Below are 26,185 nucleotides of genomic sequence, written 5' to 3' on the forward strand. Positions count from 1 at the left end.
TCTGTTTCCCACAGAAAAACAAAAGAAAATTTCTCTATAGCAGCAGGTTCTCAGAAATCAGTCAAAAATTATGAAAAAGACCTGGTTGTATATGATAAAAGGCAAGTGCATTTAAGATGATTCTTTGAAAGGGTATATGAGCAAAGAAAAGCAGGATCTTATGACAGAGTAGCTTAAAACACGATACAGAAAAGAACAGAATTTTGAGCCAGACTCTGACTGCCTTTGAACCCCAGCTTCACAACAGTGACAAGCTCGTAACTCCTCTAAGCCTCAGTCTCCTTATCTGTAAAATGACAACTGTAGCAGCAGTATTAGATTTTCTCCTAATGTTGTTATACAAATGAAGTAAGGCAACATAAAAGTGACTAATACAATGTTGGCACACAGTACATGTTCAACAGAATCCCATATAAAATACTTGAGGATAAATCCCACTGTTCAAACATCAATTCGCTAAGCAATTATTCTGTGTTGGATACCATTCTAAATGCCGAACACAACGAAATAACTGCCTCAATATACAGAACTGTCATTAATCTTGGACATTATTCTGAATAAACTTTTTGCATAGATTATCCTCATTTGACTTGGCTATATCCCACATGCCCTTGATACAATATGCCAAGTCACTTCTTCAGTTTCCTGTTTAAAACCTATCAAATTATTCATATCCATCAGTTTCTTGAAAATTCAGTTCCACATTCCACACCCTAATTCTAATTTATTCACCACTCCTTTAACAAGTAACTATCTGTTCAGAATGTATAGTGGTAGTTTTGTGGGGATTTTTTGGGAAAAGTATTCTTAGTGATTTCACAAATTTTACCATTTCAACTAGATTGGGCGGTTTAAGAAAGAACAGATCTGGATTCTTTGCTGTTTACCTCACAGAGTCTTGCAAAAGGGGTTGAGTAACCTGTTAAGAACCAATGAAAGATTTTAAAACTTAATGGACTTTCTCCTCCAAGTCCTCTGTGCTCTGACTTACAAATGATAACCATTATGCTATTTGTCAAGATACCCAGGGTCTAGATCCTTACAAGTCACCATTTCTAAATGTCAGCTTCTTTATCACTAAAGAGAAGGAAATAAAACTAGACAAAATTTTGCAAAATGGTTCTAACTTGTATATTCCACCAAAAAGAGCTCAATGGTCAAATAAACTGGCTTCAAGATTATCCCTCTTCTTATACCTTCCACTTCAAATATAACCAACATCTATATCCATTCTTCTGTCATACTACTTTTAAAAGTCTTAAGAGAGACCCTAGATTCTCTAAAGTCATCCCTTCCAATATGAGTTTCTCAAGTCACAGAATCAAAGTTTAACAACTCCTGAGCACCTTTAACTGATTATCTGCTTTAAGCTCTTTATTTAGAGAAAATTAAAACCCAGAAAATAAGGAGGTACAAGGCCTGCCTTCCGCAAGAGACCCAATGCCCACAAAAGTTTTTCAGCATCATTAATCTTTTCCTTCCCAAGGGCTATGTAACTGGTTGCTATGCACTAAGATCATTTCACCTCTTTCACAAAAACCAAATACCTGATTTTATCTGGTTACAGAGCCACCCAGAATAATCAGTTTATCTCCAAGCTCCCCCTTGCAGCTAGGTGACCGTGTTTGTGTATGTGTTAGAAGGAATGGGGGGAAAGGTGTGTCGTGGTCTGCTTCCCACTCTACCTGCTATCTGGAATGAAGACATTATAGCTGGGATTGGAACAGTTAGATCTTGGAACATGAGATGGAACCTATGTGTTAATAGCAGATAAAAGGAACCTGGGTTTCTGATATGTGGAGCCATGAAAGGATCCTTGGCCTATCTAGCTGGGTTATCGACCTGTATAGGAGAGGGAAAAACTTTTTTCTTCTTTACATCACTATCATCTGGGATATCTCCATTCACAGTAGAACTAGATCCCAAATGACAGAGTTTAGATCACCTCTCACTTTTTAAAAACCTAGAGGTGGGGCCGGCCGCCGGGCTGCTGGCCCTGGCCGGCCGGAGTCCGGTCGCGGGTCGTCCGGCTCAGAAAAAACCAAACAAACAAACAAACAAAAAAAAAACCTAGAGGTGTCTCACTCAATTTGAAGGAATTCCATTTCACTCCCCTTCCACCTACCAGTCCATAGCTTTTCTACCCTTTAGGACAAATATCATAAGTAAAGATTACAGGGGGAAAATATCCTAGACTAGGATTTGAAAAACAAATGGGTTCTGGTTATACAAATGGACAGCAAATTCCTTGGTATGTGTCAGAAACCCACCTTCTCTAATCCTCTAACATTTTCTCATTTTTGTGGTTCCCTGAAGTAAAAAAAAATCTAAAATGACCCCCTGACCTTCACTTTTGTATAATCTCCTCACTTTGAGTATAAGCAGAACCTATAAATATGGAATTATCCTTATGACTACATTGTATGTTATATGGCAAAAGAGACCCTGCAGATATAATTAAAGCCCCAAACCCACTGATCTTAAGACAAGTGGATTACCTGACCCAATCACTCAAGCTCTTTAAATCTAGGTCTGGAAGTCAGAGGTGAAGGAGGTCATATTTGAAGAATTCCTTGTGCCTTTGTGGCTTCAAAATGAAAGCATGAACACGAGAGTGGCTTCCAGGAGCTGAAAACAGGCTGTGGCTGACAGCCGGCAAGAAAATGAGGGTTTCAGCCCTACAACGGAAAGGAGCTGCATTCTATCAACAGTTAAGAATGAGCTTAGAAGTGGACTGTCTACAGAGCCTCCAGATAAAAACTCAGCTTGGCCAACACCTCAGTTTTGACCTTGTGATGCTGAGCAGTGAACCATGCCTCACTGTGCTGGATTTCTGTCCCACAAAACTGTGAGCTAATAAATGGGTGTTGACTTTAGGGCTAAGCTGTGAGAATCTCTTATGCAGCAAGGGAAAACGGCCTTTCCTTAAAGATTTTAAAAAGAAAAAAAAACGCTAAAGCCAAAACTTTTAAAAGGCCAGTTGTACCACTGATTATTTTAAACAGGCAAGTTCTGTAATTACTTGAACATGCTCCCAAGATAGGGACACAACTTCATTTGTAGTGATGAGAAATAATAATCACCTAGCTTGTCTAAGTATGTAATTTGCTTCTGGTAACTGTTTTACATTTTCCTATCTTCACTGGAGAAGACTAGATACACAGTATTAAAATAGGATATGGATAGTACTAAAATAGGATACATTAAAGGAGATAGAACACATCAATGATACAACTGTGCCTTGACTTTAATATAAACAATCCTTGGATGTTGTCAAAAAAGTAACCCATAAAACGTATATAGCCATAAACCATCATAGATACGAGTATATAGGGATCTCTGTCATTGAGTAGACACTAAAAACAAAAACCAAGCATAGCATAAGGCTCATCTAAATCTCCAGTCTTAGCATTAATTTATGGGGCCGAATTCAAAAAATAAGGTTTTATACATAGCACTTCATTTTAGGAAATATTTATTTCTTAAAAAACAAGATAAAACTAACTTGCTTCCTAATTTGCACAGAAGCTTGCAATCTGTGTACAGTCCATTCCTCTAAAACCTAGATAATCTATCACTCCATCATGAAGGAGTTAGTCATTCCATTATCAAGGAGCTGGAAAACACAATTATGCTTTCTTCACTAACAATTACTATCCTAATTTGCCAACAAACATGTCTGTATATAATACAGAACACTATTTTAGGAAAACCAGACTTACGTTGGGGTGACTGAGGGGACAATCAAGAAACAATCTTTCCTTCCTCCAGTGGTCTGTAATGTCAATCACTATTTTCCACGAAGAAAACTGTAGATTCCTAGGAAGTAAATCTGCAGAAACAGCTAGCTATGTCCAGTTCCATAATCTTATTAAACCTCATTATTTCTCATTTTCCCTTATTTAAAAAGAGTTGCCTGAGAAGTTCTCTCTCCACTTATTTCTTCCCTCCATAAACAATCAGCACAAAAAGCATAAATTACTCACTTCCGTTTGTATAACTCTAATCAGGCAAAATAAATGCTGCTGTGTTTTAGCTATGACACCAAACTGACGACAGCGCTCCAAAAAAGTGTCTACAGAAGGGTCGATTCTTCTTTGCAGTTTACTCCAAAAGAGAGTCAATTCCCTATTTTAAAAAAAAGAGAGAGATTATGATAAAACATTTAAAGGAACTGGTATTGCTACCCCAGTTTTTCAGTTTGTGAAAGTAAGCTGACAGTAGTGTAACAAAATCTAGAAGAACAAACTATATTCCCTATTTTTGTTGTTTAGTGGCCAAGTCATGTCTGACTCCCTTGTGACCCCATGAACTGTAGTCTGCCAGGCGCCCCTGTCCATGGGATCTTCCAGGCAAGAACACTGGAATGGGTTGCCACCTCCCTTTCCGTATTCCCTATTGCTTCCTCTCAAACTGGTTAAATTGTTAAAAAGAATCCTCCTTGAAAACTTCCCCACTTTCTTCTTTGTGTCTGGGGAAAAATAAAAACAACAGAAGACTACTTTCTTTATGCTGACATTTTCAAAGACTTCTTTAGATCCCACCTTATCCTAAAAGGTTTTACTCCTTACACTGGTAATTATACTGACTGAATCAAGCCCTGTTCTAGTGGGCAGGGATCATCAGACATCACTATGCTGCTAACAAAGTGCATACAACTATGAAACAGTCTAATGGTATACTTCTCCACATTAATCTCATGAAAAACGCTTTTCCATCTCTAAAATGTCATAATGCTACTTAGGCCTATATCTTGGAACGCTTAAATATTACTAATAAAATTAGTAAAGCGACACTCTTGGAAATGGCTACAATAGAAGAATCCCACAAATATACAAAGAAAATCTTGAAAAGAATAAGTTACATAAAAGCACTGAATGGGTTCAGAGAAAACTCTCAAGAAAAAGCACTAGAAACTCAAAACCACCCAGGACAGAAATGAGTTAGAATGTGAATATGAAATGTGAATGCAAGGAAAGTTACTTAGCAAAACAGAAGAGAAATGTTATCATTTTCTCATACTTTTAAGGAGGTAACTGGCATTTGGATATGGTAAAATTCTTACATAGATATAAGATAGACCACCTATGAAAATAGCTACCAGGCAAGAAATTGGGATGACTGTTCATTTTTAAACTTACAAGACTGTTTTACGCATATGTTTATTTTACTAACAAAACTTTAGAAAATGGAGAATTACATATGCTCAGAGTACCTACTGAAATATATGTACATGAAATCTATGCTATTAGAAAAGAAAAAATCATCAAAGCTAGTGAAATCTGATTATAAAGATAAAAGGGTAAAGAATATCTACTATCTAAAATTCATCAACTAGCTAGAAGTTTAAAGTTAGGCAAATTTGATAAAGTGATAAAAGGCAGGTTGAGAATTAAAATGTCTCAAAATATTTTTTTAATAAATAAGAATGTGTGGGGTCTGATTTATTCCAAATTAAGTATTTCAAACTCTAGTTATCTTAACTCCAAATAACCATGATCAAAAAAGAGAATCTCTATCATGTATTTTATATCTGTATACATATTTCCACAGTTTCAATTCAACAATTTAAAACTACTATTGCCCTCCCAAACATAGAAACATGCCTGAAACCATGACAACTAGTGGATTACTTACTAGTGAGAAAGTCAAAATGTCACTTTAACCATCCATTCAAATCTACATACCAGAATAATGAACTACCACCAGCAACTTATAGTCTCCCGGATCATACATGTACTAGGATAATACTTCTTTAATCACTATAATGATGTGATCTTTTTAAATAGACAATCATTAAAGAATATACTGAAAATGATTCTACTGTATGGATACTTCCAATGCTCAGATGATTTACTTTACCTTCAAATTAGGTCACTGCCTACCTCAAAATAACAAATTACATACAAATTTATAAAAATTGGAAAGGAAATTTAAAGGAAAAACTGGCAGACTTCTATCTACCAAATAAGAACTTTAAACTATGTTTCTACAAAGCAGGAAGGAGGCCCATGATGTCACACTGTGATCCAGAATTTAGACATTTTAGAAGCAAGGTAAAGACAACTTCGTGGAATTAAGGAATGGCAACCCCCTAAAAAGAGCTCCTGGAAAGGCTGATTCTCATGACCTTTTTTCATCCTTTAAAAATTTCAGTTAAATATTAATAAAACATATGGATATCCTGGATCTGATCTTTGCCACGTGCTAAGGACTGACCTGTAAATTAGACAACATATATGAAGACCCTGGTATATCCATCACAGTCTAGTTGAGAGAGAAAAGACATGAAATTACATCTGAAGAAACATAAATATATAACACACAAGATTTAAGCTCACAGGTGCTACAGAAACCAAAGGTCAACGTATCAAACACTAACTGAAAGTTTAGAGTGGAGATTAAAGTTCAACTTTAAATGATTTTATTTTCAGAGCAGCAGTGGTAACTACACACCTGTATATACACTGTCCCATTTAAAATGGTTACCTTTCTCACTTGCGTGGCTACTCTAATTACATTACCACTGCCAAACAGCGATAGGGAACTCACTCCTTCAGCCCTTCCCTGACTTTTGTAAACAGCCAAAAATCTTTTGTGGCCAAGCTTAATGAATAAGCTAAGTGATATACCTTTTGAGATCAATAATATGGTAACCACTATAAAGTAATAAGATTTATTGAAATTTGTTAAGCATCTCTGAAGGAAATTTCTAAAAGAATAAAAAAGTTTGGGCGACAGTTACATAGTTTACCTTTCAACTATCTCCAAAGGTAATGAAATTCAAGAACGACACTTTATAAATTCTAGTATATGTATTTAAAAATAAGTGACTGGTTTTATTATCATATTCCAACTTTACTGTTGCTGATAAAATGTCAATTAACATTTTTTTTTCCTTTTCTAGACAAATACTCCCATATAGCCTACTATCTTCAACAACAGGAACATCTTGATCATAACAAAAGAATCTAATCTATTTGAACAGAACTCCTGGGATTTATTTTCCTTAGTAAAATTCAGTTTTTATGTCATGGCTATTCTAACTCCAGTATCTACTAACTTACCACCCACCCCCCTCCCTCCAAATAGAAAGGTGAAAAAAATACTTTAAAATTCTAAAATTTTATATTCTATTTCCTTCTGAAATGCTTGGAAGAAGCTTACTTTTAACAAAGTGTGAAGTGATTTAAGATTTTCTTTCCTTTCCTTTACTCATTACAGCTCCTCAGGAGGCCAACAAGAGGGAAATCCCTGTTAATCCCTTCCTGCTGCAGAAGAGCATTAATCCTAGACCCATTAGGGAAACAAGGGAAGCTGTATCAAGAATATTACAAGAACCATGTGACTACAGTTTAAAAAACTCTTTATAATCTGTAACACATCCCCTATGTGGCTCAATGTGATTTCTTTGCACTAAAAACCTAGCTGTAGCTAGCTGATATTACTCCTTATAGGCAAAGAAAATAACTATAAAAGAAAAAATGCCTATATTCATTATAGGCAAGGAAAATAACTATAAAAAGGAAAAAATGGGGGTTGCTCCACAAATAAATAAATACATCTGCTTTACTGAGGTTAAATCTCTAATTTCTTATGCATGAAAAGCAAACAAATCCTTCTACTTGATAGTGATCAAAAATATCACTGCTCTGCTAAAATTTCTTTTTACTTACATCATTTCTTTTGGTTAGCTAATAAAAATGCCCACAATGATTATTACAAAATACAGTGAAGTCCTGTCCCACTATCTCCTCCCTCCTCATAGGAGATGTAACTCTAGCATAGAGGACGCGGTAGCAGAAGACTGCCATTTGAATTCTGGCCCTGTGTCAAGAAAACAACCGTATGAGGAGCCAAAAACCCTGGGCTTCGCTCTGTGACTTCAGCCCTGAGACCTTGGGCAACTGAAGACTTCCAGAATTCCTTTGATCCTCCACTCCCTTATCTGTACAGTGATTACTATGAGGACTGGGTGAGATAATTTATGGAACACAAATAATATTTCTACACAAATTAGTAAATAAAAAGAAATACAGTAACATAAAAAATGCTAACAGCTATAAAACTTTATAAATATATACAGATGCTCCAGAGGGAGATCAATAAGGGCTAAAGTATATATAAAAGGCTTTACTGGGTTTTCCTATAAACAAAATGCTTATTCCAACTTCAAGCCATCCTTAAAAGCTCTTCTAATCAAGATGACGCAAATCCAACCAATCCATTCTTTGAATACTACCTCCTCTCTAACACCCTGCTTAAATACTGGTATACAGTGAGCACCTTTCTCTAATACCTTATAGCTCATCCATACCACTAATCTGATACTTACTGACAGAGTGTTACATTTTAGAGGTTTGTCCTGCTGTCCTAAATAGCTTCAATACAGTTAGGATGAAAGAACCATGGGTTACACCTTACTGTTTCCTTTTTAGCAACTAAGTACTCTGTATGCAAACAAGACATAAACTGAATTAAAACCAAATAATGCAATTTTGCTGAACAGTACTAAAGTTGCAAAAAAGATTACTATTCAAAAGGATTTCCCTCTCTAGTGCAAGTTTGACCTAGAAACCTAGATAATTAGTGAGTTTCCAAATATGAGGGTGAAAGTGACTACCAGAAGATGTGAAATAAATGTAAAGGATAACAAACCAACACCTATTTGGTTCATACTGCCATAATTTTATCTTCAAAGAAGAAGATTTACATTGACGTTAACAGACAACCCTCCATGAAATAATCAAGAGGAATTCAGACTTTTCACTCTTTCTTTATTTTTGGACTCAATATTTTTAATTAAATGGTTTAGCTTGTAAGTGAGATTTAATTCTCATGTCATCATTTAATCCACTTAGACTTTAAGTTTGAAACAAACCAATGTTTTAACATAAACCCTAAATGCTATACTATGTACTAACAAATAAAGGGAATAAAAACTAGATATACTTACCAAGAACAATATACACTTGCAGTTTGGAGCTGCTGGGTAAGGTAAGTCGTACAAAGAACAAATGCTGTATTATCCTGACCCTCAGATTCCAGATTACATATGATGTCTAGTATTTCCTTGCAGTCGACCTTTGCAATCTATCAAAAATGAGATGACTAAGTCAAAAAGAAAATGGTGACTTTTCTGTAAATTTTGTTATATAACATGAAGCTTCTTTATGTAACATTTTCTATCTTTGATAATTCATGAGGCAAGAATTAGAGGCGTATAATTTTCTTCTACTAATGGCTGAGTCTGCTGGAATATTTCATACAAGAAATTATTAAACAGAAGAAATCAGACACTATGAGGAAGTTCCACTGCAGTCCCAACACATATAAAAACATTTCTGTAGAGTTAAAAAAAAATTAGTCATGAACACTGTTACTATATAAAAGAATCAAACTATGCATAACTTCAGGTTATTTTCACCTGAAGTACCATCATCTTTTTTTTCCCTTGTTTTTTGTTTCTTTCTTGTTCAATTTTATTCAAGTCACTCAAGTTACAGAAAGAAAAACACCATGCTTACCCTTACTCCCGGTAGGGCTAAAGGAGGACTGCTGAGAAACTGTTTTAAATATAAATGCTATGGTAACATATTGTTTTCTCATATAATTAAGGAAAAAGTATTTTGTATAAATGAGTTTTTCACACAACTAAAACACTTTCAGAAACTCATCTTTTATACTTATACTATTTATAGGAATCTTAAAAAACCAATCTCGGAGCAAATAAGTAGAATTTTCTGGGGATCTTTTTGTATCGTGGTAAAACAGGAGATTAAGACTTGCAAAGAACCTTTCTCAGTCTATTTTATCCTTTTCCTGTCTTAATAAACAGGCTATGAAGAACATAATCTATTTCACGACTGTGTCAGCACTATAAATGTCAATTATACTAGGCACCAACCACACAAAACAATGATACTTTCAGGACAAATGAGGTGTATTATCAAGGCAAATGAAGCATATAGTTTAGCTCATCTCTGGTGTTTCTAAGTCTCTAATTTCATGAGTTCAGGATTATGTACATCTTGTTCAAAACTCAGCATTTATCAGTGTCCAAAACATAAAGACACCTAGTAAATATGTGCTAATAAATGGAATAAATGAAATCAGGTCTAACCAGGATAAACAGATCATTTTTAAAAAGTGAATCTTATTTCTGTGTTTTTTAATCTTTTCAAGGACCATCCAATGACATAATAAGCAGTGCAATACAGTGGTTAAAAGCAATTATTGTAGAGCCAAGCTGTATACATTCTCTTCCCAGCTCTATAGCTTCTAGCTGTATGAACCTAGATAAGTTATGTAACTTCTCAGTAACTTACTGCCTCTTTCCTCATCTATCAAATGGGAATAACAGAACGTCCCTCATAGTTATTACAAGAATTGTATGCTTCAGTACAGCACAGTGACTACAGTTAATAATACCATACTGCATATCTGAAATTTGCTAAGAGTATATGTCAATTATATCTCAATTTTTAAAGATGTGGTACATGTGCCTATTAAAGTCAGAGTTAAAACTTTTCATTAAAAGTAAATAACAAAAAATTGTTTTCATAAAACAAATTTTAAAAAGAAAAAAGAAAGTGAACCTTGGGATACTAGAAAGTAATTAAAAAGATCATTCTCAGATGCAAAAATCACTTGATGCAAATTTATATCTAATGAGTGTTGGGAGGGAAAGTTGTTAAAGCCTAAACGTAATTAAATTCAGGTTTCAAGGAAAAAAATAAAATCATACATTATGAAAATGGAATTCCATGTCCTCTACCATAGCTGAATCAATCAGAAGGGTCATCCAGAGACGAAATGCCCAGAACAGAGCCACTTAAAATTGTGCTGGCTGAAGGATCAAAATAAGGATTCCACAGCAAGTAGTGAGAGTCGCTCCAGAGTCACCACCACCACCGCCTACCCTCCACACCACGTTAAAGCTCATGTTGAAAACCAAGAACTCTAACATTCAATTTTCGCAGCAGTATAAAATCTCCAAGCTGAGAAATAGCACAAGAAGCTCTCTACTGCCAGGCATATACATTAGAATGGAAAAAAATACAAGCTGTATTTCTAGAATATTTTTATTCACTTCAAATAATTTTACTGTAATGTCTTACTTTATCAACATGGTAAGATCTGTAACATTAGCAAGGCAGATGGTATACTTACTTCACACAAAAAAATGAGCCTAAGACAGACTGTTTCTTGTCTCAAGTCAACTGTGGTAAACAAAGTGAAAAACTAATCTCATATGTCATTTTACTCCTAAAGGGAAATCCTTCAATTTTGAAAGGGTACATTTCAGAGATATACAGGCTTTCATCCTTTGGAACCAAAGTGTTTAGAACAGTAACAGTGTCTAATAGGCCAGAACAGTCCCTCCTCCTCTCGCCTAACCAATCCTCCTCCTCCTCCAACATCCATGTGAAACTCTTTATCCATTATCAAGTCTCCACTCATAGATTTCTCTAGCATCCAGTGATCTGTTGCCCTGCCCTGAATTCACAGCACGTTGTCAACACTTTTAATTGGGCTATTTTTAATTCTACTAAGTCAACCATTAAACTAATGATTCACATTGGCCTTTTTCATTTCTTATTCTACCTTTTCGCATGATTTTACTTTGGCCCTCCAACTAGATGATGAACTCTTTGAGGAGAAGAGCAGTCTTATAAATGATATCCAAAATTGTCTGTGCACTAAATCTGGTCAGAAGGAAAATGTACGTATCCTTCAGTCAAAGTAGTGCTATTTACAAAATACTTATGTACTGTGCTAGACATTGGGGATACAAGTCATTTTTGCCCTCGTGTAACTCACAGGGATAATAAATAAGATTATACTGCATGTTAAAGACTACACTGGGGGTGTACAGAGTATTTTTCAAATACCTTTTGTCAGAAAAATCTAACTGAAATTTGGGGGGAAGGATTTGAAAACAACTTTTTGGATGAAGTCACAACTGATATGTGAATTAAAAGAATGCGTAGGAATAAGCTATGAGAAAAAGTAGAGAGAAATAAGAAAACTGTTCCAGACAGGAAGAAAAAGACATGCAAGGGCCTAAAAGTGAGCATGGTCCTGAAGGAACAGAGATATTTCAATATAACCAAGTAACAGAGCCGCACTGCTGGGACAGCAAATCCAGCGAGTTCCCAGGAAAAGAAGTACTTTTGTTCTTCAGCATCTCAGGGCCTTCTGAGTCTGCCACAGGGTGCTGTGGTAACCACGCCACTGCACTGGACTAATCTCCAGCAATTTCTCAAACTGACTTCCAACTTTTCTCCAAAAGCTATACATTTCCAGTAAATTTTAAATACTAACATTCTTTTGGTTTGTGTTCAACACTGACATTTACCTTACATTTTAGAATACAACTATATGCCTGATAATGACTCTCCTAACACAAGGTCCATAACACCCAAGCACATGCTTGGGTTAAGCCTGTTAAGCCACTTCAGTTGTGTCCGAGTCTCTGTGACCCCATGGACTGCAGCCTACCAGGCTTCTCTGTCCATGGGATTCTCCAGGCAAGAATACTGGAGTGGGTTGCCATTTCCTCCTCCAGGGGATCTTGCCAACCAGGGATCGAACCTGCATCTCTTATGTTTCCTGCATTGGCAGGTTAAGTTCTTTACCATTAGCGCCACCTGGGAAGCCAAGTACATAATTTTAACACATGTTCTTTTATTATTCATGAACTTGATAGTTTTACTTCCATTCAGGTTTTTATTGAGAAAGTAGCACTATTTTATGGTGGGCCTATTTAATAGCAGAATTATTTTAACCTTCTGATTAAGAACTCATTTGCCTCACACACACCTATCTAGGCTATTAACACTGGAACATCCTTCTAGCCTTACTTTCCACTTTCATTTTACTAAGTAATAAACAAATCTGACTGTGTCTGTTACCTGTCCTCCCTTACAGGCTCTAAACCCCCAAAAAGCCAATACCATGCCCTCATTTTGTACTTTTACCCACCAACCCCCTGAATGCCTGCCTCAGGATCATTGTTCAACAAATAAACACCAGTTAACTTTTTTCTTAGGGTGGGGGTAAAGAGAATCTTAGCATTTTGCCCCAAATACCTGCATTTTCTTGAATGTAGAGGAAATGTGGAAATATGACAAAAAAATTAAGATGTCATACTTTTTAACACCTTATTAGTAATACAGTTATATTACTTGTCCCCAGCTACTGCAATAAAAAGCTTAAAAGCACACTAAAAATAAAATACATGCCACAAAATACTTATCAGCTAAAGTAAACTAAAACGAAGGTCACGGACAAGATTTTGAGAATTTCAATCAGTATCTAGAAATACTTTGTACCTTGACAGGTATTGAAATATCTTTCTTATTCTTAAATATGAATCTTATTTCTGGGTTTACATTTTATAGCTATTAAGCCAAGTATAACACATGCATCAAACAATAATTAAATCTTTGTTTACTATTTATCTTATCCACTAGAATACATGTTTCAGGAGGGCAAAAATTTATTTCATTCACTACTGTATCTTCAGTGTACAACAGTGCCAGGTACATGAAGGACTATCAATAAATATTTGTTGGATGAAAGATAACTACAAGATAAACAAGTAAGTGCCCACAAAGTGGCAGGATAAGTGGGAAAGATGGAAAACAAGCAGCACAATGTGGACTGGAGTGAGCAAAGAAGGGCTTAAGAAAAACAGCTCTTCAGGGGATACCAGTGTCTAGATGGACAAAGGTGTGAATGACCCCTCAAAAGTTGCCAGAATGAGCACACAAACAAATGTGAGAGTAGTCATGGCATATGAGGGGAGGAGGATTATCTGATAAAACTGTAAAGAGTGATATTTACACTTAGCTGGCACTCAGTGAAAGAAAAGTTGAATTAATAAGTAAGATTAGAGACTTAGGATGGGCTTCCCTGGTAGCTCAGCTGGTAAAGAATCCGCCTGCAAAGAGGGGACCCTGGTTTGATTCCTGGGTTGGGAATCGAACCCAGTGCTACCCACTCCAGTATTCTTGCCTGGAGAATCCCCACGGACAATGCCCTGGCAGGCTACAGTTCCCAGGGTTGCAAAGAGTCGGACACAACCGAGCACACAGCACAGACAGGACAGCTCCTCGGCACCAGGAGGCGTCGCGGATGGGGCCACGCCACAGGGCTGCACGGGTTCACACTGCACGTGGGCGACTGGCTAAGGAGGGTAAGAGGTACTAAAGTTCAGTCAGCTCGCGGAGCCCCAAGTGCCAACACGTGGCACTTCCTCTTAGAACTGAGACCTCTGAAAGGCAATCACGTGAGATAGGGGGACAGCGGAGCACGGTATTTCTTACTGATTTCCATAAAAGTACCTATAGGCTAATGCTAGTGGAGACTCTAGGACATGGGATTTATCCTTTGTGTTTTATGGGGAATCAGAGGATTTTGCTGTTACTGTTTTTCTGGATATACATCTGAAAGGGATGACTGGAATTCAGCATAGTTTTTATTTTGATTAACTTATATTTATTAATTTCTCCTGCTTATAAAAATATTTATATTAGAAAACCAGAAAAACATAAGACCTTACAACTCAATAATAACTGTTAAAAATATAGTGAGTTTTAATCGCGTATTCTGTCTATATACACTAACTACATAGCATGGGTTCAATACATGACTACTGCAAATATGTAGCTATTCAAGAGAAAGGTTGGATTATGTTGATTGTATATTTGTTCTTTTATCCTAATGTTCTGTTGGGACTTAAGAGTTTTTTTTATCAGTTCACAAGACAGAAAGGAGAATGTAAACAGATTATCGAGGCAGAGACAGCAATAAGATGTGAAGAAAAAAAGCATTGTGAAAGTAATAATAATGATGATAATATTTCTAAACCTTATACAACATTACGTATGTCATATACTGCTCTACAAATTTATATAAACTATTACATCTACACAACAGTCCTACAATGTAGATAAACTACTGTTATCCCTATTTATAGATTACAAAACTTGAAGCACAGAGAGATTAGGTAACTTGACAAAAGTTTTATAGGTAGTACACATCCCTAGATCTACCCCAGGTGGTCTGGCTCTAGAGTCCATACTCTTGGCCACTATGCTCTACTGAGATGCTTTAAGGGTAGAACTGACAATACACTATTACTAAATAGAAAGGAAACTATATTCCTAACTGTTTGCTCTTTGAAGGCAAGGAATATGATGATTGTTTTATGTCTAGACATTTACTGAATTGAAATGAACTGACAGCAAAACCAGCTAAGAACTTAGAAGCATCTGAAAGACTACTCAGGCTCATTCATTATACACCATGTTTTCACCTTAAGCTTCTTCCAAACCCTAAACAGTCTCCTCAGATTTTTCCTTATCAAGATTTACCTCATAAAGTTTGATAAACTTAATGATACAAAAATATAAATCGTGCAGAAACATTATTAATGACATTTAAATATACCAAAATCAAAACTTTGTGGATAAAGGCTAATGTTGGAAACTCAGGTGTCAAAGACAAAAAACATAACACTTTACCGTATGAATTTTATAGATAATGGTTATATACTTCCCTTCCAGCCCTGGTGCTGAATAAGGAATAAAAACAAAGAGTTGAACTTGACAAGAATAATGTCTGAAAATTCTCCTGTGGCAAAGCACTTAGAAATCCTGGATAAAACACAACTAATATGTTTCTTAAATACACAGTTGAAAACTCAAGAAAGAAGTGTGAATGAACAACTGCCTTAACTTGCTGGGGTTGTTGGTAATTTCACTAAGAGGCTTGGGTTTTGCAAGTTGTGTTTAGATGATAAAGCTTGAACCTGAGGACAGGAAGTTGGCACTGAGCCCTTCAGCATATGGTTGGAACTCCTGAAGAGCTAAAAACTCAGAGAAAGTACAGACTAAAAAAAGGGGAGGAACAGGGATATAACAGGAAAATATGTTGGTCCATCTCACCCTGGTTCTGGTAGGACCAAAAAGTCTTTGGGAATTTTAATCTGTCCTCATTCAAACTAGGAGTCTGATATAATACTATTCTGTTTGTCTAAAAACTCCAAACTGAGAAAAACAAAAATAAAAAGAAGATTCTGGCTGGTAATATCTTTGAATCACCTGGTAGAAGCAAATGTAAAAATGATTTATAGAGACACATGCTAACCAAGGCCTGTGAAAATTTTCAGACATAAAGCATTCCCTACCCCCATCCATCCCACCAAAACTGATGCCCACAATCCCAAACTATAAGAAGCACAAATAAACAAGCCACTCCAGAAGTGTCACCACACACAATAAAGCGCAGATTTAGACTCCTGAGAATTTCAGATAACAGAATACACAGCACAAAGACTGAAGCCTATCATGGACTTTGGTTGTTTTAAAAAATGAAGTAAGGAACTAGGAATAAAACCACCATATGACCCAGCAATCCTACTCCTAGGCACATACCCTGAGGAAACCAAAACTGGAAGACACACATGTACCCACTGTTCACTGCAGCACTATTTACAATAGCTACAACATGGAAGCAACCCAGATGTCCACCGACAGATGAATGAATAAAGAAGTTGTATATATACACAATGGAATACTACTCAGCCATAAAAAGGAACACATCTGAGTCAGTTCTAATGAGGTGGATGAACCTAGAACCTATTATACAGAGTGAAGTGAATCAGAAAGAGATAGATAAATACTGTAGTCTAACACATATATACGGAATCTAGAAAAATAGTACCAAAGAATTTATTTACAGGGCAACAACGGAGAAACAGACATAGAGAACAGACTTATGGACAGGGGGAGAGGGTGAGATATATGGAAAGAGCAACATGGGAACTTACATTACCATATGTAAAATAGATAGCCAAGGGGAATCTGCTGTTTATCTCAGGAAACTCAAACACAGGCTGTGTATCAACCTAGAGGGGTGGGATGGGGAAGGAGATGGAGGGAGTTTCCAAAGGGAGGGTATACCTATGGCTGATTCATGTTGAGGTTTGACAGAAAACAGCAAAATTCTGTAAAGCCATTATCCTTCAATAAAAAATAATTTTAAAAAATTAATAAGGACAATATGAGTTTGATAATAATTTGGGGAAAAAGAGACAGAGACAAAAACATCTAGGAACCTTAAATGCATATTGTTAAGTGAAAGAAGTCAATCTGAAAAGGCTACATAATGTATAATTCCAACTACATGATATTCCAGAAAAGGTAAAACTATGGAGGCAGTAAAAAGATCAGTGATTGTCAGGGGCATGAGAGGAAAGTGAGGGACGAATAGGCAGAGTACTTTCAGGCAGTGACACTATGCTATACGACACTGCAATGGTAGATACAAGTCATTATAGGCTTGTCAAAACCCACAGAATGTACAACACCAAGAGTGAAACCTAATGTAAACTATGGATTTTAGTAAATAATAATGTCTTGGCTCACCTATTGTTAACAAATTTAAGACATCAATGGCAAGATGTCAACAGGTGACTCCAGGGGTGAGGGAGTACATATGGGAACTCTGTACTTTCCACTCAATTTTTCTGTAAATCTAAAACTTCTCAAAAAAAAAAAACCAATCTAATGATTAAAAACAATTTGATCGTTTTAATAATTAAATTATTTGTCTTTTTAGTACTGATCTTCAAGAATTCTATATACATTCAGGATTCAAGAATTCAGTTCAATTCTACATATATTCAATCCTATATATATTCTTGAATATATATATATATATATATATATATATATATATATATATATATATATATATATATATATATCACTAGCAAATATTTTCTCCCATTCTGCAGATCAACTTTTCATGTTGTTGACTTTGACATACAAAGGTGGATAAAGTCCTACTTGTTTTTCCTTTTGCAACCTGTGTTATTGGTGTCAGATATAAGAAACAGTGTAATCAAGGGGCTTAAAGATTAATTCTTGTATTTTCTTTGAAGATGATACAGTTTTAGCTAGTACATTTAAGTCTGTGATTCATTCAGAGTTAAATTCTGCACATGGTATTAAGGGTCAAACTTCATTCTGCTACAAGTAGATATCCATTTGTTAAAGAACCAACTACTGAAGACTATTCTTTCCCCCACTGAATTATCTTGGCAGCCATGTAGAAAAGCAACTGGCCATTAAGTGTGAAGGCTTATTTCTGGACTTTCAATTTCAGTCTATTGATTTCCCGCCCCCCCTACCCTTTTGCCAGAAAAACACTGTCTTGATTACTGACATTTTTAGTGACCTTTGAAATAAAGAAGAATGAGCCCTCCAACTTTGTTCTTTTACAAGACTGTTTGGGCTATCCAGGGCCCCTTGAATTTCCATATGAATTTTAGGATCATCTTGTCAATTTCTCCAAAAGAGAAAAATAGAATTTTCATACAGGCAGCACTGAATCTGAGGATCAATTTGGGGAGTCCTGCCGTCTTAAAAGTATTGTTTTCTGGTCCATGAACATGGGATGTTGCTCCATCTACTTCTTTCAACAAATTTTTGAAGTCCTTAGTATACAAATGAGTCTTGTACTTCTTTTAAAAGATTTATTCCTAGATTTTTTATTCTTTTTGATGCTATTGTACATGGAATTGTTTTCCTAATTACATTTTCATGTTGTTTGTTGTTAGATGTATATAAATAAAAATCATTTTTGTACATTGATCTCATTAGAATCATTTATATACAAGATCATGATACATGCAATCAGAAATACTTATACACCTTCCTTTTCAATCGAGAAGCCTTTTAGCTATTTCCCTGCCTAACTGCTCCAGCTAAAACTTCCCATACAATACTGAATAGAAGTAGCAAAAGTAGACATTCTTGTTTTGTCCCTGATCTTATGGAAAACCACTCACTCAATCTTTCATCATTAAGTATACAGTTGGCCGTGGCTTTCCACAAATGCTCTTTATTGGGGCAAGGAAGTTTTCACTTATTCCTAGATTGCTGAATGTTTTTAACACAAAAGTGTGCAGGATCTTGTTAAATGCTTTTTCTGCCTCTGATGACAGAGACAAACATACCTTTTGTCCTTTATTCTATGGCACAGTATTTACATATAACCTACGCACATATAACCTTCTGTATACTTTAAATCACCCCTAGATTGTTCATAATACCACCGTGCCTGTCTCTCTGTGACACTATGGATTGTAGTCCTCCAAGCTCCTCTGTCCAGGGGATTCTCCAGGCAAGAATACTGGAGTGGGTTGCCATTTCCTCCTCCAGAAGATCTTCCTCACCCAGGGATCAAACCAGTGTCTCCTGTACTGCAGGTGAATTTTTTATCCTTGAGCCACTGCGGAAGCCCAATACAATAAAAAGGTATGTACAGTTGTTGGAGTATATAGATTCAAGTTTTGCTTTCTGGAACTTTCTAGAAAATATTCCCCTGAATATTTTTAATCCGTAGTTGGAGGCAGAACCTATGGATACAGAGTGCAGACAGCATTTCTTTATTTTATATTGCTGGGTTTTGTTGAGGATTTTTGCATCCATACTCATTACAGATATTGGTCTGTATCTTTCTTTTGATGTCTTCGTCTGGTTTTGGTTGTCAGGATAATAATGGCCTCAGTGCATGAGTTTGGAAGCATCCCCTCCTCTTTTATTTTCTAGAAGACTTTGTGAAGGACTGGTGTAAATTCTTCTATAGGTGTTTTGTACAACTGACCAGTGAAGGTGTGGGTTTTTCTTTATGCGAAGTTTTAAAATTACCTACTCAATCTCTTTACTAGTCATAGGTATGTATATTCACTTTTTCTTTTGTTGTTGTTGTCTTTGTTAGTTTTAGTAGCTTGTTTTATTCTAAGATCTGTCCATTTTATCTCAGTAAATCCAACATTTTGACATACAGTCATTCAAGGAATACTCTTATAATCTTTATTCCTACAATGTCAGTTGTCATGTCCTCTCATTTGTTCCTGATTTTGATAATTTGAGTATTCTTTTTTCATGTTCAGTCTAACTAAAACTTTATCAATTTTGTTGATCTTTAAAAACAAAAGCAACTTTTACCACTTTTTCTATTGATTTTGTTTTCTTTATTTCATTTATTTACATTCTAATCATTATCCTCCTCCTTCCTTCTGCTTGCTTTGGGTTTAGTCTACTCTTCTTTCCTGACTTTTAGGGCAGAAGGTTAAGTTATTCATTTGAGGTCTCTTTTTTTTTTGCCACACAATGCGGCTTGCAGGGGCTCAGTTTCCCAAGCAGGGAGTGAACCCAGGCCACAGCAATGAAAGCCTGGAATCTCAACCACTAGGCCACCAGGGAACTCCCAGGATCTTTCTTTTTTAAGACTGACATTTTACAACCATAAATTTCTACTAAGTGCATCCCCTAACTTGCATCCTCTAAATTTCAGTGTGTTGTGCTTTCATCATTCATCCCAATGTGCTTTCTAATTTACCATTTTTTCCCTTCGATCATCTGCTTATTTTGAGGTGTAGTTTAATTTTCACATTATTTGTGAATTTCCCAATTTCCTTCTGTTACTGATTTCTAATTTCATTTCACTGTGGCCAAAGAACACACTGTATGATTTCAATCCTTTTAAATTTACCAAGGTTTGTTTTAAGGCCTAACATATTTCTACCCTAGAGAATGTTCCATGTGCAATTGAGAATTCTGCTGCTCTTGGATACAGTATTCTACAGATGTCTGCTTGGTCTAGTTGGTTTACAGTAGTGCTCAAGCCTTCCATATCCTTGTTGCCTAGTTGGTTTATCCGCTACTCAAAGTGGGGTATTAAAGTCTCCAACCTTTGTATTTGAATTGTCTATTTCACCCTTCGACTCTGCCAGTTCATATATTTTGGGGCTCTTTTATTCCTCATGGGCTTCCCCAGTGGCTCAGACGGTAAAGAATTCGCCTGCAATGTGGGAGACCTGGGTTCAATCCCTGAGTTGGGAAAAGGACATCTTTTTTGGGTGCTAGTTCTAGAAGGTCTTGTAGGTCTTCATAGAACTGTTCAACTTGAGCTTCTTCAGTATTACTGGTTGGGGCATAGACTTGGATTACTGTGATACTGAATGGTTTGCCTTGGAAACGAACAGAGATCATTCTGTTGTTTTTGAGACTGCACCCAAGAACTGCATTTCAGACTCTTTCGTTGACTATGCGGGCTACTCCATTTCTTCTAAAGGATTCCTGCCCACCGTAGTAGATATAATGGTTATCTGAGTTAAATTCACCCATTTCAGTCCATTTTAGTTCACTGATTCCTAAAATGTCTATGTTCACTCTTGCCATCTCCTATTTGAAACCACTTCCAATTTACCTTGATTCACAGAGCTAACATCCCAGGCTCCTATGCAAAACTGTTCTTTACAGTATAAGACTTTACTTCCATCACCAGTCACATCAACAAGTGGGAGTTGTTTTTGCTTTGGCTCTGTCTCTTCATTCTTTCTGGAGTTATTTCTCTACTCTCCTCCAGCAGCATACTGGGTATCCTCATAGGACTTCCCTCATAGCTCAGTCGGTAAAGAATCTGCCTGCAATGCAGGAGACCTGAGTTCGATTCCTAGGTCAGGAAGATACTCTGGAGAAGGAAATGGCAACCCACTCCAGTATTCTTGCCTGGAGAATCCCATGGACAATGGAGCCTGGCAGGCTACAGTCCATGGGATCGCAAGAGTCAGACATGACTTAGCGACTAAACCACCTCCACCACCGACCTGGGGAGTTCATCTTTCAGTTTCATATCTTTTTGCCTTTTCGTACTGTTTCCCTGTGTATGGGCTACCTTTTTTTTTTTTTTTAAATAAGTGAATATTTTAAAAAATATATTGTGGCAACTCCAGAAATCAGAATCTTCCACCTCTTGGGGTTTACTATTGTTACTATTTGCTTAGTGATTTTCTTGGAATAATTCTGTAAAGCCTATATTCTGTCATATGTGGTCTCTGCTTCATTAGCTTAATTCAACAAGCTGAATATGTTGCCTAAATGGCATGAAAATGTAAGTCTACTTTTTTAAAAAAAATTATTTTTTGTTGCACTGGGTCTCTGCTACATGCAGGCTTTCTCTAATTGCGGCAAGCTATTTTTTCCAGTTGCAGTGCATGGGCTTCTTATTGTAGTAGCTTCTCTTGTTGCAGAACATGGTCTCTAGAGCATGAAGGCTTCAGTTGTGCATGGGCTTAGTTGCCCCAAGGTATTATGCGGAATCTTCCCAGACCAAGGACTGAACCAATGTCCCCCTACATTGGCAGGTGGATTCTTTACTACTGGACCACCAGTAGTCTTTCTGTTTTTGCCAAACAGCTGTGTGTGTGTGTTGGGGCATCCTTTCAATATTTCAGTAGGAAGTTAAAAGCTCTACCTTGCCCTTCATCTCCTACCTGTATGGAGCCTCTCGGTAAAGAAGAGTGAGGGATTATAGCCTTTTCAAGTCATTCCTTGGCAGACACACAGCACTATACATTTGTGCTACCTTCCAGAGTACTAGGAAAACATCAGAGGTTTTCAAAGTCCTCTATGGATATCCTTTATCTCAGTTTTTCTTTTTAAATTTTTTGTCAGCCTTTTGTTACCTGAACTGGTAATTCCTCCTCAGACAAATGTCATGTTAAACAATTTCCAATGATTCTTTCTGATAAGTGCCCTGGAACAGATCTTTTGGCAGAGTGCGATCTGAATCAAATAAAAACAAATGCTGAGAGCAGAGGTTTTCGGAATGTTGCCAAATAGGTCAAAGAGTGACAATTCTGTGGAGATGGGCTTTTGCAGAGTTTCAAAACCATTCTGCTTCCTCAGGTGGCTGCTAGGAAGCTTACTGGTTCAAGGTTCAAATGCCACCAAGCTCACTGTTCTGACATCCATGTGTTTCTCTTGCATAAAACTTCCTAGGATTATGGTAAGCCTTTAATTTCTGGAGGTCTAAAAAAGTGAATGCCCTCCACTCTCTGGTTTCAAATGCTGATAACTTGGAACTCAATTTCCAGCACCAAACTTTCACCAAATCTCACACTGCGTGAACACTGTCTGCTGTCGGTTCTCCCTTGTGTCTTGTTCATCTTTGTATTCCCAGTGCCTACCACAGTCCCCAATGAATATATATTAAATGACTGGAAGGCATGCCTGTATTATTTCTTATAGTAACAGTGAGAATGTACTATTATCTCAAAATAAAATGTCTTAATTTAAAAAAGAAAAAAAGATCACCTTGGCTGTTGTAGAAAATAAATTCTGGGGCAAGAACAGATGTTATTAGAAGGCTTTCATGATAATCAGTGAATTAAACACCAATGGTACAACAGGTAGTCACTGGCATAAAAGAATGTGCATTTAGATGACTTATTTGTCTTCTTTAGTTATCATCATGCTTAGGCTACCAAGGTAAACTAGTATTCTGGCCAGTGACATTACTGTAATATTTTACCTTTCTCAAGAATAATGGTTTTCAATCTAGTATTCTCCTGATCAGTTCTGGGGTATAAGGCAAATAATTTGTTCCTAATGAAGTGAAGCGAAGTGAAGTCACTCAGTCATGTCCAACTCTTTGAGACCCCATGGACTGTCGCCTACCAGGCTCCTCAGTCCGTGGAATTTTTCAGGCAAGAGTATTGGAGTGGGTTGCCATTTCCTTCTCCATTGTTCCTAATAGGAGATCTTAAAAAACAAGCTGGTAAATGTTTCTTTCAAAATAGAGACAAAGTGGATTTAAGGTTATCCATATAATGAGATCTCTCTCACTTGCATCCCTGAGTAGGAAAAAGGGAGGAGTTACTCTTAGTAAGTCTTCATGTCGAACAACCCTGAGTCTACTTTGGGAGAATTATTCATCAGGTTCACAGACATCACCTGAAAAAAAGGCTGTACTTCTAAACACCAGGTTTCTTTTAAACTGCAGCAATACTACAGACCAACACTATGCTATCAAGTTGGTCACTTGTATGTTTCTTGAAGAAATAAATGGTCACTGATGCTTCTGATTAAATCCTATGGCTTAATCCTATGAGTATCTGAAAGATACCTGAACTGTCCTACTGAATTCTTGAAAATGACTGTGTCTGACTAACTCTCCATAATGATCCCTACAGTATAATCATATATCAACCAAAATACCCACATGTAACCCATGAAAGTGGCTTTCCAAGTGGCTCAGTTGGTAAAGAATCTGCCTGCAATGCAGGAGATGTGGGTTCAATTTCTGGGTCGGGAAGATCCCTTGGAGAAAGAAATGGCAACCCACTCCAATATTCTTGCCTGGAGAATCCCATGGGTAGAGGAGCCTGGCAGGCTACAGTCCATGAAGTCACAAGGAGTCAGACACTACTGAAGTGACTGAGTACAACCCATGAAAGTAACAGTAAAAGTGAGATCCAAATATATATGAGTTCTAGGAAGAAGTTTCTTCAGAGTTAGTTAAAAGAACTCTGGGGGACTTCCCTGGTGATCAGTGGTTAAGAATCCACCCTGAAATGTAGGGGACGTGGGTTCAATCTTTGATTGGGAAGCTAAGATCCCACACGCTGCAGCACAACTAAGTCCGCAAGTCACAACTACAGAGTCTGTGTGCGGCAACGAAAGATCCTGCACGTCACAACTAAGACCCAATGCAGCCAAGTAACTAAAATATTAAAAAAATAAATAAATAAAAGAACTCTGCTTTAGGAGATAAATATTTAAATCGGCAAACCTTCCACTTCTTCATATAATCTAACTTTAGTGTATTTTCTGAGTGTACATCTTATTCACCATATGACCATAAGGTTACATGAAGTAAATTATCCAGATTTTAATTACACAGTTTATTATTCCTCATTCAGGATCCATCTTAATCTTATTTAAGCTACACCTGGAATGTGTATGCTCTTGTTTACTGTTTCTTCTATTCCCAAACTGAATTCCCAGTGGGTCCTGTTTAAATGTATTTGCTCTGTTTATCATTTATATACCTAGTGACTGAGTTAATTCCCAACAGTGTTAGACCAGTGAGTAAATCAGGTCCTGTTTGTCTTTGTCTTTTCCCATCAAGAGAAGAAACAAGCCTCGTAACCACATCAGACACTGAAGATATAGTTCATTCAAGGATCAAGACTGAACCCCTACCTTATCTGTGCCAACAACTCTGCAGACAGAATTCTTGCTCTTCATAGTAACAGAAGTGCTTCATGTTTAAAACAGCTTTATCCTTTATATTATATGTGGAAAACTTGATCTTTGCAAAGATTCTCTCTTTCAGTAATAAAAACATAAAAATTCTGGCTTTGAAGCTGACTCCATCAATTAATCTTAATTGCGCTTGGCTAAATCTTCCCCAGCAGAGGTTTCCCATTACACACACCCATTATTGTGATACCCACAGGTGCCAACACATAAGTACTTTTATTCCCAGTTGTTGCCGAAGTTAATTTGACTCTCCTCCTGAACTCAGAAGAAGATGGCAAATGTGTATGTAACTTTTGCTGCCTTAGAACATATGCTGATTTTAAACTCCAATTAATGAACATCAAGTGATTCACTGGTCTTCTTCCAAAGCAAAATTTTAAGATTTCTTTAACAGTGCTCTCACTTGCAAAAAAAAGCATCACTGGATAAGAGACTAATTATGATGGTACCAGTGTTCCTTTAAAAATAATTTTATGAAGCGTGCCAAACGTTTTCACATCAACATACTTAACAAATTAATCCCAATCATTATAAAGATATTTTAAGTTGCACCTATACATAAATGTATAAACATGAATGGAATGAAATACCACCAAAATGTTTCCTATGAGAACATGACTCATCAATGTTTACCAACTAGTAATAAGTTGTACAGTGTAAAAAGAGCTGGCCAGGGAGTCAGGAGATCTGAGTTCTGGCCTGGGCTTGGACTCAATAATTAGCTTAATGAAGGTAGGGCCTTGGAAACACTACCTCTTGGCCTCAGTCTCACCATTGATAAAACATGGAAGGTTAAACTAAATGATATTTAATGGTTGTAATGCACTAGGAAATCTGAATCTTGCATAGCAAAGGTCAGCAAACATTTTTTGTAAAGGGTCAGAGAGAAAATATTTTCAATGCTGCTGGTCAAATGGTCTCAGTTACAGCTATTCATCTCTGCTACTGTGGAGCAAAGCCAGTCACAGATAATAAACCAATGGGCGTGACTGTGTTCCAGTAAAATTTTATTTACAAAAACAAACAGCAGGGTGGATCTGGTCCACAGGCCATAG

The 26,185-nt window shown here is 36.7% G+C and overlaps 1 protein-coding gene across 2 annotated transcripts in view; it reads right to left on the reverse strand.

Moving 5' to 3' along the window:
- RLF (RLF zinc finger) overlaps window positions 1–26,185 on the reverse strand; it is a 77,841-nt gene that overhangs the window by 5,510 nt on the left and 46,146 nt on the right. For both annotated transcript variants that reach the window (XM_061122280.1, XM_061122281.1), the window contains 2 exons: window positions 8,957–9,093; window positions 3,987–4,128 (listed from right to left, as the gene is read on the reverse strand). In XM_061122280.1, the coding sequence (XP_060978263.1) occupies window positions 3,987–4,128; window positions 8,957–9,093 (279 nt within the window). The remainder of the gene's footprint in view (window positions 1–3,986; window positions 4,129–8,956; window positions 9,094–26,185) is intronic.

The sequence above is a fragment of the Dama dama genome, chromosome 20 (genome assembly GCF_033118175.1).
Source record: "Dama dama isolate Ldn47 chromosome 20, ASM3311817v1, whole genome shotgun sequence".
Classification (NCBI taxonomy): Eukaryota; Metazoa; Chordata; class Mammalia; order Artiodactyla; family Cervidae; genus Dama; species Dama dama.